At 36.5% G+C, this 13480-nt stretch overlaps 1 protein-coding gene across 1 annotated transcript; it reads left to right on the forward strand.

Moving 5' to 3' along the window:
* The first annotated feature begins 13 nt into the window (after positions 1 to 13).
* On the forward strand, positions 14 to 12135 carry LOC114524688 (NAD(P) transhydrogenase, mitochondrial-like). The gene is made up of 16 exons (XM_028545845.1): positions 14 to 152; positions 1323 to 1417; positions 1620 to 1675; positions 1777 to 1840; positions 2078 to 2331; positions 2652 to 2970; positions 3057 to 3209; positions 3733 to 3989; positions 4487 to 4784; positions 5081 to 5404; positions 5756 to 5944; positions 6279 to 6752; positions 6864 to 7130; positions 9013 to 9252; positions 9545 to 9723; positions 11861 to 12135. The coding sequence occupies exons 2-16, from the start codon at positions 1360 to 1362 to the stop codon at positions 12005 to 12007; spliced, it is 3279 nt and encodes a 1092-aa protein (XP_028401646.1). The 5' UTR covers positions 14 to 152; positions 1323 to 1359; the 3' UTR covers positions 12008 to 12135.
* Positions 12136 to 13480: the final 1345 nt, after the last annotated feature.

Genomic DNA, 13480 nt, shown 5'->3' on the forward strand with positions numbered 1-13480 from the left:
TACACGTGCGACTGGGGAAGACCGGCGTTTCCACGTTTATTCTTGGAACAAAGTAATTGAGTAGGAAAATTGGTCTACTTTATTGGCTATAGAACTGTCACTTAGATCGCATTACAAGAAAGAATACATCAGCTAGGAAGGTGTTTAAGTTGGTAAGCATAAATTCAAATTACACAAACGTAAGCGTCATTTGAAACCTACGGTTTAATATTTGAATTTAGTTGCCACGTCTGTTTAATCTTAGTAGTTGAATTATCATGTTTCATAGCGCAAAAATTGTTTGTACGATTACTAAAATATTTGATAATTTCAAATGATGTGAAATCAAGGAATTATTAAATTTTTGCTTCACCTATTTAGCCGTTTGTTAATACTGACGACACGTTGCAATTGTACAGTACATATTATATATCGTGTGTTGATATTCGTTTACCTTATCCTAGGTCATTTGCGTAGTCATATCTCAGTAAAAGACGTTAAAATAGCTATGTTTAATGAATGGGATGATTTTGTACCATGTTTTAGAATTCCTAATTACAGATTTTGCAAAGTATTGTTATTTGTATGAAGAATTTAGCACGGTTAGGCAATATATGTTTGCCATATCCTGTCATGCCTGTTTATATCAGGTTTAGTTTATTTAGCCTGAAAAAATGAACTGTTGGTTTCGAAATTACGCGCCCAAATTTCGACATTTTATCGTAAGTACATGGAATTAATGAAATCTACTGAAACTGTGGCATTATTGTGAAACCATTGTGGATCTGTAGCAGTTTAGTATATTTCAAAAATATATACAATAATTTTTTGTGTAAAGTGGTATTCGATCCTAGTATCAGGAATGGTAAAGAGGTTGTGATAAATATTATCTTCAGTGCTGATATTACCCCCTTACCAATACCTTGAATATTCTTAAAAATGTCTTGTTCAACCAACTGATAGCCTGATATATTCTAGCAGATATTATTTTTATGTTGCATGATTCCATTTATTTTGCTTGCAAATTGAAGGTTAAATGATTAGGTTAAAACATGTGGTGAGTCTTGTGACTGCAACATGTCTGATATTGTACAGTGATAGATGATAACAAATATATGGTTGCAAGAAGATAGGGATTTTATGTTTGAGTGGGGAGCAATTATAGTATACCTTGCCAATCCAACTCCACCAGGGATAAATTGTAAGCAAATACCAGATATATAGAACTTCCTGTTTTGATGTTACTGAATGCATAAATTGGAATCTCTTAAATTCTTAATATAGATTGTGACCCTGATTTACTAGTAATGATGTCACAGCCAATTTAAACATTTTTCCTTAAGAACCCTATTGCTGGCAATAGAAGATAAACTGAACAAAATGCTACTTCAAGCAGGTGCAGCTTTCTTAAAAAGAAGTCCAGGACAATTGCTGACAGGTAGTATTAATTATATAATCTATTAGGCAATTTATAACAGTGCCAGTCATTAATCATTTTATTTTATCAATCTGCTGGTTAATGGTACTACCTCACAAATAATATACAGCTATATAGTATTAGTATATACCTGATTTTATCCTATTCTGGTGATTTGATGGTTAATATAAATACATTCAAGTAGAATATATTATAATTTTAGGGTCCAGAAATGTTAGAACAAATCTGACTTATCATTTAAAAAGTTTTATACAAAAGGTAATGTAATTATTTTGTTATATTACATCTCACACCACTTTTCTCTTTACTTTAAGATTTATTTTCATATATATTTATATTATCCAACTTTTTTATATTAGGATGCTAATTTTCTACCCAGACTGGGATGTGGTGCTACCAAATTCTGTTCAACACAAGCAAAAGGTAATCTGAAAACCTTGATTAAGATTTGGATATAAGACAAATTGATTGTAATGAATCTTTGCTGCTTGATTCTGGCTAACAATCAATCTAATAATATTCCTACAAGCTAAATTACTTAATGGTCAATCTACTTATTAAAAATTAAAACAAGGTGAAACTAAGTTCAAAATCAGAAAATTTGTGTTATAACTCGAGTCCAAGATTCTAGGAATCTATAAATGCTGTTCATCATTTTAGATAATGACAAGGTACCGAAAGGGAGGCCATATAATGAGTTCACTATTGGTGTCCCTAAAGAAATCCGGCTGGATGAGAAGAGGGTTGGTTTAACGCCAGATGCAGCAAAAACCTTAATAAAAACAGGATTTAATGTCATTGTGGAGGAAGGTGCTGGAATGAATGCTCAATTCAAAGATGCTGACTATCTAGAGGCAGGAGCTCAGATCAAACCTTTGAAGGAAATGTACACCAATTCAGATATTATTATCAAGGTACAGTCTGTAATAATGCAATTATTACATATCGGGACTGGGTGATTTTAGATATATAGCAGTGCATTAGTATACTTTAATAATTATACGACAATTATCTTTTTCATTGGTGTATGACATTCTATGAGAAGGGAACAGTTCTGTTTATCATAGCAAGTAAATTATATGATGAAACCCAGCAGTTTTTCAGTTTAGGCAATTGATTAAACCATTCTATTATTAAGATTGTTATAAAATAGTTATGCACAACATATGCTTAATATTTTACTGTCTGTGGTACATATTTACAGTTTTTTACTATCTGTGCTACATCTTTGCAGGTGTGTCCACCAGAAAACCATCCTGAGTTTGGAGTACATGAATCAGAATTAATGAAAAGTGGCTCAACTTTGATAAGTTTTCTGTATCCAGCACAAAATAAAGATCTAGTGGAAAAATTAGCTGATCAGAAACTGACAAGCTTTGCTGTCGACTGTATACCACGAATAAGTCGGGCACAGGCATTTGATGCGTTGAGCTCAATGGCTAATATCGCTGGTTATAAAGCTGTTGTTGAGGCAGCCAATCATTTTGGTCGATTTTTCTCGGGCCAAATAACCGCTGCTGGAAAAGTTCCCCCTGCCAAAATTCTTGTGATAGGTACTGTTATGAATGTTTTTGTTTTGATATAAGTGCAAAATACTAAAGATTTTCAGACTTATTAAAATTTTTCTCGTTTTGTTAAGGTGGCGGTGTTGCTGGCCTATCAGCTGTCATTAATGCGAAGGGGCTGGGCGCTATTGTGCGAGCGTTCGATACGCGCGAAGCTGTGAAAGAACAAGTTCAATCGTTGGGCGCTGAATTCTTGGAAATTAAAGGCATTGAAGAATCAGGGGAAGGTTAGTCAGCCATCATTGTGATTAGAGACTCTAGCTCGATTAAACATTCTATGTAAAGTACCTACTACCCAGCCGTATTTACAAATTACAACGCTTGATTCTTCTAAAATTTGTGCAGCGAATTGTTTTATTCCATTGCGTGTTGCATGTTTCAGTCGAGTTGAGTCGAGTTGAGTGGGATCAAAGAATCGTAATTTTACTTTTCTACAAGTGCGTCTGCAACTTGGTACACTTCACTGTTATCCGTAATACTTTTACCACTTTACAAAAATGTATTCCATTCCTGTTTTTATCAACCTATCTATCCCTAATACTAGTGAACTTTCATCCTGCACGATCCTCGAAACTTGTGTATCAAATGGCGCATAGGCTTTTTAGATCATTCCATAGTTACAGAAACACATTGAGACTTGGCTATGTGAGGTTATACTGAGTTATAGCGTATACAATTTATAGTTTAGGATTTCAATGGTGCGGATCATCGCATGTGTTTAAATGAAATTTATTTCGGCATGCCCTTTAGGAACTGGAGGTTACGCAAAAGAAATGTCACCTGAATTTATAAAAGCAGAAATGGAGTTATTTGCGAATCAGGCAAAGGAAGTTGATGTGATCATTAGCACAGCATTGATCCCGGGCAAACCAGCTCCAAAACTTATCACAAAAGAAATGGTTGAATCAATGAGACAGGGTTCTGTCATTGTTGATTTGGCAGCTGAAACTGGAGGAAACTGTGAGCTGACAAGACCTGGCGAGAGTTATAACTATAAAGGAGTGCAAGTTAGTACTAATATACTATAAACATTTTATCCTTCTCTTTGACTTATTCGTTTTCTAACGAGCAGAATCTGTTGGTTCCAACTACATTTTGAGTAATCAATTTGTAGTCACCTTCAAAAAACATGATTATTATAGGCCCACTACCTTTTCATACAACCGACCCAAGTCGCATTGATTTATTAATAATTGATTTAAGCCTTGTTCTGATTTCGAATTTTGGAAATAATCGAAAATAAATTAACAAATTAGCATTCGAATATTCCCCCTTTGATAGTTTATACACGCGGTATCCGAATCTCAATTTTCATCATATTGAGAATTATACGTTTGTGGTGTTGTTCCATGGAGTGAAAGAACACCACGTCATGAGTTCCCAAGACTAAATGGGTTATGGTAAAGCTCAACCATGCCGACCTCCATCAGCCGTTTCCTCCGGCAATGTTTACGGGCGTCTTATAGTTTGTGTATTACTCTATTCCCTGTGTTTTGTTCCCCAGATTATTGGTTATACAGACTTACCAAGTCGTCTACCAACTCAAGCTAGTACACTGTATGCTAACAATATGACAAAGTATCTACTGTCTATGGGTGAGAAAGATCGTTTTGATGTTGATCTTGAAGATGATGTTGTTCGTGGCTCAATAGTTCTTGACAAAGGAAAAATGATGTGGCCGCCTCCTGCCCCATCAACCCCTCCTGTTGCACCAACACAAGCCGCTAAAGAAAAAGCCGTCGTGAAACCTCCAGAAATGAGTCCGTTCCAGGAGAAGATGTATGAAGCTGGTGGAACAGCTGGTAGGTGTTCATATTAACGTTTCATGTTACTCTACCACTGGCATGGTGACGAGCGCGTTTCGTGTGAGTTTAACATCTGGAGGCAAAATGCGACAGGTCACTACCTTTGCCGTCCTAAATTTGATTGCTCAATTTTAGTTCTCCATTGACTGACAACCACTATCAATAAAATTTCATGATTTCAATCGCAAAACTCATAAAATCCTATACTCCTATACTATTATACGTTATTAAAATTTATTACAGGTGAGTATGGTAAAGAGAGCTAAATATTAATTGTAGTTATCCTTTTCTAGCTGTACTGTCCAGTGTTATTGGTCTTGGCTTTGTTTCACCAAACCCTGCATTTGCCACAATGGTGACCACGTTCTCTCTTGCTGGTGTTATCGGTTATAAAGTGGTATGGGGTGTCACCCCAGCTCTGCATTCTCCCCTCATGTCTGTTACTAATGCAATATCTGGTATCACAGCCGCAGGGGGACTGGTAATGATGGGTGGTGGCTTTCTTCCTAACAACACTGCCACTTCACTAGCTGCCATGGCTGCATTGATTTCTTCGATCAATATTTCTGGAGGGTTCATTATTACTAAACGAATGTTGGACATGTTTAAACGACCAGGTGGGTGGGTATGCGGGGTTCTCGTAATTACGGCGTATCACTAGAAACAAGGTGGTAGTTGGTATTTTGATAAAACTGCTCATACCCATATCATTATTACCAACATAAGCAAAATTCCATTGCATATACACACACACCTGGTACATGTTTTTGATTCCGAGATTGCAGACAAAAGCATCTGATATTGTGCGATTAGTTCAATTCAATAAATTCTTTAGTGAGGACATTAAACAGTTTTGATGACCCGCATGAGAAAGATGGATTCGTATGATAAACACTCTCTTTTTTTACAGTTTAATTCGACAATAAAACGAAATCATCTTTTTCATAATATCATCGTAATTTCTGTAGATGATCCTCCTGAACATACCTATCTATACAGTATTCCTGGTGCATTGTTAATGGGAGGTTATCTGTATGGTAATTATCAGGGGTATAGCGATATCCATCAGATGGCATATCTTGCTTCCTCTTTGTGTTGTGTTGGTGCTCTAGCGGGTCTATCGCATCAAACTACTTCAAGGGCTGGAAATGCATTAGGTAAGGACCCTTACGGGGTATACGTGTTCTATTTTGTCTATCGCATTAAAAACATTAGGAGACGACACTCCCCAGGCTTGCAAACCTCCTGACCCGGGAAATCCTTTTTTTAGTTTTCATGTAACATCATAGATTATATTACATGGGATTCAACCAGCTAGTTAAGTAATCTTGATATTGAGACACACTATTCGATCAGTGAAGTTCACCGTTTTAGCATCGTGCATTGTAGCAAATGGGTTCAATTTTGTCTTAACGTGTCCCTGCTCTCTTTCTTGTGTAGAATAATCATCGTAACATTTCACTGACCCACTAACTATTATTTTATTATTAGGTATTATTGGTATTTCAACTGGCATGGCCGCTACGATTGGATCACTAAATGTTTCCCCTGAAATCCTGGGCCAAATGGCGGCTATGTGTGGTATTGGTGGTACAGTGGGAGCAATAATTGCAAGACGTATCGCCGTGACAGACCTGCCACAGTTGGTTGCTCTATTCCATAGTTTTGTAGGATTAGCTGCTGTTTTAACTGCGTATTCTAAATATATGATAGACGTCGATGTATTAGCGACTGATCCTTCAGGTGGCGTTCACAAAGCCGCCATATTTGCTGGAACCTTTATTGGTGGGATAACCTTCACTGGTTCACTGACAGCGTTTGGTAAACTGCAAGGTTTACTTGATTCCAATCCTCTCTCATTGCCCGGCAAGAATTATCTCAATGGAGGCATGGCGTTAGCAAATGTTGGGGCTTTGGCGTATTACATGCAAACAAATGATCTCACACCTGGAATGGCAACGCTTGGTAGGTCTTTAATAAGCAAGCTGCCTTGACAATATCATTACCCGAGGATGTTCCCAACTTCCATTAGGTTTAAACCTAAGATCGGCTAATCAAGTGGGTGTCAATTTTTAGGTGCCACAGGCGTACTTTCATCGATAATGGGAGTTCACATGACTGCTTCAATTGGTGGAGCAGATATGCCCGTTGTTATCACGGTATTAAACAGTTACAGTGGCTGGGCATTATGTGCTGAAGGATTTATGTTGCAGAATGATCTACTCACTATTGTTGGAGCTCTTGTTGGCTTCTCTGGAGGAATTCTGTCGTACATAATGTGTAAAGCAATGAACAGGTCATTGGCTAATGTGCTGTTTGGAGGTTATGGAACATTGTCTACAGGTTGGTGTAATTACCATAATTGTCCTTTCAGTGTTCTCATTTTTATGTGTGTGTGGGGGGGGGTGTATTATATGTGTGTGTGTGGCAAGGGGGGGTGTTTTTATGTGTGTGGGGGGAAGAGTGTACAATTTAAGTGAATAGAAATGGAATTCTTTATATCTTATTTCCGAATTAATCGTATAGTGATGCTTTGGGAAAGAAAAAGGATGTTTTGGTGATTTTTAAGCAATATTATAAAAAAGAATAGCGACGAAGGTCGTTCAGGAATCTCTTTCCTCACTATACCACCATAGCACAAACTCTGAAAGCCTAATGTTTCATTAGCATCACCTATCTCTCGCTAATTAAAAAGTCGACAAATAAAAACATTGGTAGTGCAAACGACAGTGCAGGATTTATTGCCGACACAAGAGGATGCATTTATCGCATTGAAGACTTACTGTCGAAGACGATAGTACCGAAAACACTGATAATTGTATAGTGTTTCATCATGTATAATAGTTCGAGTCTAAGTGTTGTTCAAACGAAGTGAAGCACCTCGGTGTTAACTTTAATGCCGAACCTGCGCTTGACAAGTAAGATTTGGCAGTCGTTAGGGAGTTTTCACGATTTGCTTTCTCTAATCCCTGAAGCTTCTCATACAAATACACATGTCCATATTTCTTCGCTTTTTCACGAGGAGAACGTGAACAAACCACGTTCAACTACGACGTTTCCCATGCCCTTTGCGCGCTCTTTTATTACTTTCCCCTTGCATTACGACTTGATGTTTATTCTGAAATGAGACATTTTGAAGGCGTTTTGGTTTCGTTCCTCGCTCTAACATCGCTTTACTTTCCTCTGCTGCCATCATTAGTCGTCTTTGATTTCGAGTTAAGACCGTCCCAACTGAATCGTTTTGAATTCCAACAAAACCACTCTCTCGTGAATTATTTATGCCTTTTGTGTTAATGTTCTCCTCAGATTGCAATAGATCATCAATTGTGTCGTATTCAAGATTCAATTCTGAATGAGGCTTCTTAATTTTGTTTCGTTTTCTTGTCACGGTGTACCACTCATCTGTTTGAGTCGTGTTTCGTTTGGTGCAACTTCTCTGAGGTCGTTTTTCTCGTACAAAAACCCAGTCCCCCGAAATCACTTTAGAGTCGTCTAACTCCATCTCACTTTCTTCTGCTGTGTCGTCATTGCTGTTATAACCTACGAGGTTCAATGCACGACTGCCGAATCTTGTTAACATTATATAAAGATAGAGCATCAAGATGGAATGATGCTACCGTTCAGGCATTGAGTGCGCACGACCTGCGCGCTTATTATGACGTCATTAATACGTCACCACTCTAATTGGGTCAAGTCTTTAATCTCACGATACCTATGCAAGAATCTCTCTGTCAGAAGTCGTTGTTTCAACTGTTCATTCCATTCGGCCGATTTCCCGATTTCTTATATATATTTCGCGTCCTACATGCTGCCCAGAATTGTAATCAGTATACATTTTGTTGAACTTAACGGTTTTTAGTAAAATTGTATCTGTACACACACACAAAGTGCCAATTTATTGTTCCAAAATTTGAATGTTGTATTTAATAGTTATTGCCATTGGCATTGTTGGTTTTTTCAGCTTGTATGCAAATTAGCCCATTTTAAATCACATGGTCTGAGGTGGGTTAATTTGCATGCAAGCTGAAAAGGTCTATTGCAGCATTCTAAAGAGAGAAAAGCAATAATTTTAATTGGCTCTTTACTTTCATAAAAAATCTGAAGTGCTCACTCGTGATGATGGAAAACATATCATTTTATTCACATGTCTTATCATAATATGTGAACTTTTAGATAAATTATTAATAAAACATACAACTATCAAAATTTTGTTAAATTCCCGCAGGTACTGGTGAAAAACTGAAGATAGAAGGAACACATACTGAAATCAATAGTGATAATACAGTGGAGTTGATACGCGATGCTAAGAATATCATCATCGTACCGGGATATGGTCTGGCTGTTGCTAAGGCACAGTATGCCATTGCTGATATGGTCGAGACGTTGAGAAAGAATGGCAAGAATGTTCGTTTTGGTATTCATCCCGTGGCTGGGCGTATGCCAGGACAGCTTAATGTATTGCTAGGTGATTATTACACAATCCTGGGAAAATAATTCTATTTTGCTCAATCCGGAGCTAAAAAATGTTTTTGAAATTAACGTTGGATTTTCCTCGAGATTTTCCACGAAAAATAGCCCCGGTGTTAAAACAAACGAGTCCGTGTCCTTCATCAAGAATTTCTCAATTTAAACATTGATTCAATATGGATTGAACGTCTGTTTTGAATTGCTGTATACGTCAATATATCATATTGAATGTATGTGTGACCGAACCATTAGTGTGCATGGCTATTTACTACGTCTCTTTTTGTTTTTAGCCGAGGCTGGTGTACCGTACGATATTGTCCTTGAGATGGATGAGATAAATGATGATTTTTCCGATACTGATCTAGCCTTAGTTATTGGTGCCAACGATACTGTCAATTCTGCCGCTCAAGATGATCCTAATTCAATCATTGCAGGGATGCCTGTCCTAGAAGTGTGGAATTCCAAAAATGTAAGTTCTTAACTGAATGTCTTAGACTTAGATATTTGTAATAACGCACTCTGGTGTCTTATGTAACTAGCGCAACAACAATGTTCCTAAGCCCGTTCTTCCATCTCTGACGTCACGTGAAAACCATCTTATAAACATTTCACTGACCTTTTATCAATGGTTTACCATGCTAATTTGATATACTGAGAAAACGATGCAGAAACTGTTAATGATTAGTTGATCTTTTTGGATAAATTTCTTGTAAATTTTAAATCAAAATTATTGTCCGTTTGAACTTTTATCAGCCGTATTTACCCACATTTTCCTGGAGGAACATTTTTGGTGCAATCCAATTATTTCAATTTTCATTATTTTCATTTTTGGGTGATTACATATGTCAGATGACTGTCAGACATGTTGTTATGATACCATACCATACCATACCATACCATACCATACCATACCATACCATACCATACCATACCATACCATACCACAACATATATATACCACAGCAGGCGCGCACGCCGTAGTATTTGTTATATGTAGAGCAATATACATATAGCATAACATAACATATAACCAGGGAGCAGCGTGGCAGCGTCTTCAAAAACTAGCATCAAATGTGGTATAACAACTGCCTAAAATAGACAAAACACTTCTCGACGTTTCGACCTGAGGGCCTTCGTCAGGAGAGTATGTATGACCTTACTAACTCTCCTGACGAAGGCCCTCGGTTCGAAACGTCGAGAATGTTTTGTCTATTTTAGGCAGTTGTTATACCACATTTGATGATAACATAACATAACAACATTGTTGTACATTGTATTTTATCACAATCGTGTTACGTGTTATTCATATACTAAATCGTACTAAAAACTTGTGTAACCGGTCCTCTAGCTGGTGGTTGTTTGAAGAGTCTACATAAGTCAAAGATTATATGTTTGAGCTCTGAATTACTTATGCAAACGATTAAAACGCCTTTCAAAATCGGCATGGAAGATTGGAAGTTATCATTAATTAATTGGATTTCTGTATGGTCACTGATCTAGATCAGTCGATTATAGACTTCCCCGTGGGTAAGAATTGTCTATTAAAACGTGTAGGATAACAATGTTATATATGGTCTTTATCAACCGCTTCCTTAAATTGTATATATTTAGCTCAATATAAAACATTCGAACGCTATGGTTGTCTGAACTCCAAGGACTTATTAAGATTATATCCTGGCCAAGTGTTTGTGTTGAGTTACAAAAATAGCACAGTACATGCAGCATAGTACATACTCATAGTATCCCGACTATCAGTATGAGGTTATTGGTGTGTTCTGACTGTCAAAGACATTCCATTAGGCTATATTACTTATTCATAATGGAATAGGTATATACTTTCCATATGTCAGATACCTGAATATTTTTAACATTGATTTGGACCCATTCCAGAACAATGTTGTTGATATACGAATGTTAAGAGGGGAAACCACATAATTAACATAATAAGTATATCTGGGTTCCGTCGCAGAGGAATTTAAAACATGTCGCGGAAACATGCAGACAAAAATCTTTGTATTGTATACAATCTTTATATTGTATATATATTATGTGTGTGTTTTATACTCATCTTATCCATTACTGTTGTTAGCATTTGTATACTTCGTGATCATTCTTCACGAGTTTGAATAATTGCATGGAACACACTGCAATGATTTTTTACATATAATTGCGGAAGTTCATATGTGTTTAACTATTTGTCTCCAGGGCATATAGGATGTGAGCCAAAATAATTTTTAATATCGTCTTTAGTAATCGTACAATTTTTTAATCGTAAAGAACGTTTTGGTATGGTAACACGTGGTGCTTGCAATTTGAAATAACAGCTAGGTCGGTATATACAAACATTGAGACTAGTGTAGGAGGATCTAGGCTACCTAAAGGTATACGTTTACACTGCATAACACACAAAATGTATTTTCATGAAATAAACAGCAACGGTAACCTCGGATAAAGACAAAACGATTCAGAGATAACATTGCTTTCTTTCGGAAGTAAAACGCCAATGTATTTGCTTCGTTTCAATATTGTGGTTATTTTTATTTGTGTAACCCACATAGAAATCTTTAAACACATCTTTGTACAAACAAAATCGTCTTGTTTTTCAGGTAATAGTTATGAAACGAACACTAGGCACTGGTTATGCTGATGTTGATAATCCTGTCTTCTATAAGCCAAACACATCCATGTTATTGGGAGATGCAAAGTCCTCTTGTGACAGTCTACAAAATCTGGTTCAGTCCATATATAAATAAATATTTTGAACATTTAATAAGTAATAAACAATATATATCAATATATAGTATAACTATTTCTTGAGTGACATGAGTATAGCTAGTGTGTTTCTACAAAAATGCGTGTTGGTAAAATCGGTCCTTCCGTTGGAATTTCAAATTTGTATTGTTAAATATTAAATAATTTAATTGGTTATTTTTGTATATATATCGTTTTTTGTATACTTTTACGTCTGATTATATGAACCAGGGAGCTCTGCATGTTCATTGGCTTTATTCTGCTGTATACTGCAGCCGTCTCCATTCAATAGTTAGATTACTGTCTCACTTCAACCTTTCGAAGGGTTGTTTAAGTCGTAGGTTTGCAATGTGAATCAGTGATTTTAAAGATATTTGCAACGAGCGTTTTAAATCTTGTCTCCATACGGTGCTGTGTAAGGTCACCCGAAGCAGGAAGACCCGAACGGAAACTTTTTCCAATTACGTATGTTCAATATCAAATCCACGTTTGCAACTACGTGTGCGCTTTTCCCGCAAATTAAATTTTCTTTGTCCTATAAAACAACAAACGAGAGGTTTACGATTGATGGAGGAAAGATGATGCAGACATGCACGTCAAATGACTGAAATGGTTCCTTTTTAAATATACGTAGTCATAGCTACAATGACGTCGACATTGACGATGTTTTTCTAAACTCGTATGTGGTAGATGCCGCTGTTTTGCCGATTCATATGAGAAGAGTAGTTTTTTCCAAAGTATACATTCTTCAGCAACGTGGTTTTTCTCCACTGAACGCTGCTATCCTTCTTCCGTTATCAGTCCGTGTACATCCCACCACTATAGTAATGAAAAAATTGGAAGATTGTATTTAATGATACTAACATTTATCGAAACCAGGTTCCAAGGCCACCAACAAAACCATTGCAATATATGCCTCTTAAAGAGCTAGATCCTTCATCCTCAACCCTCCAAAGCTGTGAAGCTCTCTTTTTAAATAAATATAAGAAAATACGGAGAGAATATTCTTGTTTCTTTCCTATGGTAGACGTGCATATATTGCATGCACTCCTTAATATACTTAAAAATTAGTCCAGAGACCCATGCAAGACTGTATGCTATTTGTGTAACATTTATGAATTGATAATGAGGTAAATGAATAGAATAATGATTTGTATCAGTAACTGCACTTGTCCACAAGTGAATTGTAATTGCATTAAATCAGATTTCAGGCTCCATAAACTGCTCAGCAACCATGCAAAGGATGTTAGGGAGGCTTGTATAAGTCTGACTCAAGAAAACAAACTGAAAAAAAGTCAATCAAATACCGTTTAATTGCTTTAAATTTGCAGTTCACTCTTGTGTGTATAATCCGCGCTGTTGAAATAACGAATTTGTTTATCTTAAAATTAAAATCCGTGTTTTTTGTGCATATATTAGTAAAGCAATTGGCTGTTATATGCATGTATGTATACACTTATGTTGTCCTTTAGAAT

Source organism: Dendronephthya gigantea, unplaced genomic scaffold (assembly GCF_004324835.1).
Source record: "Dendronephthya gigantea isolate DGI-Jeju-01 unplaced genomic scaffold, DenGig_1.0 000031F, whole genome shotgun sequence".
NCBI lineage: Eukaryota > Metazoa > Cnidaria > Anthozoa > Malacalcyonacea > Nephtheidae > Dendronephthya > Dendronephthya gigantea.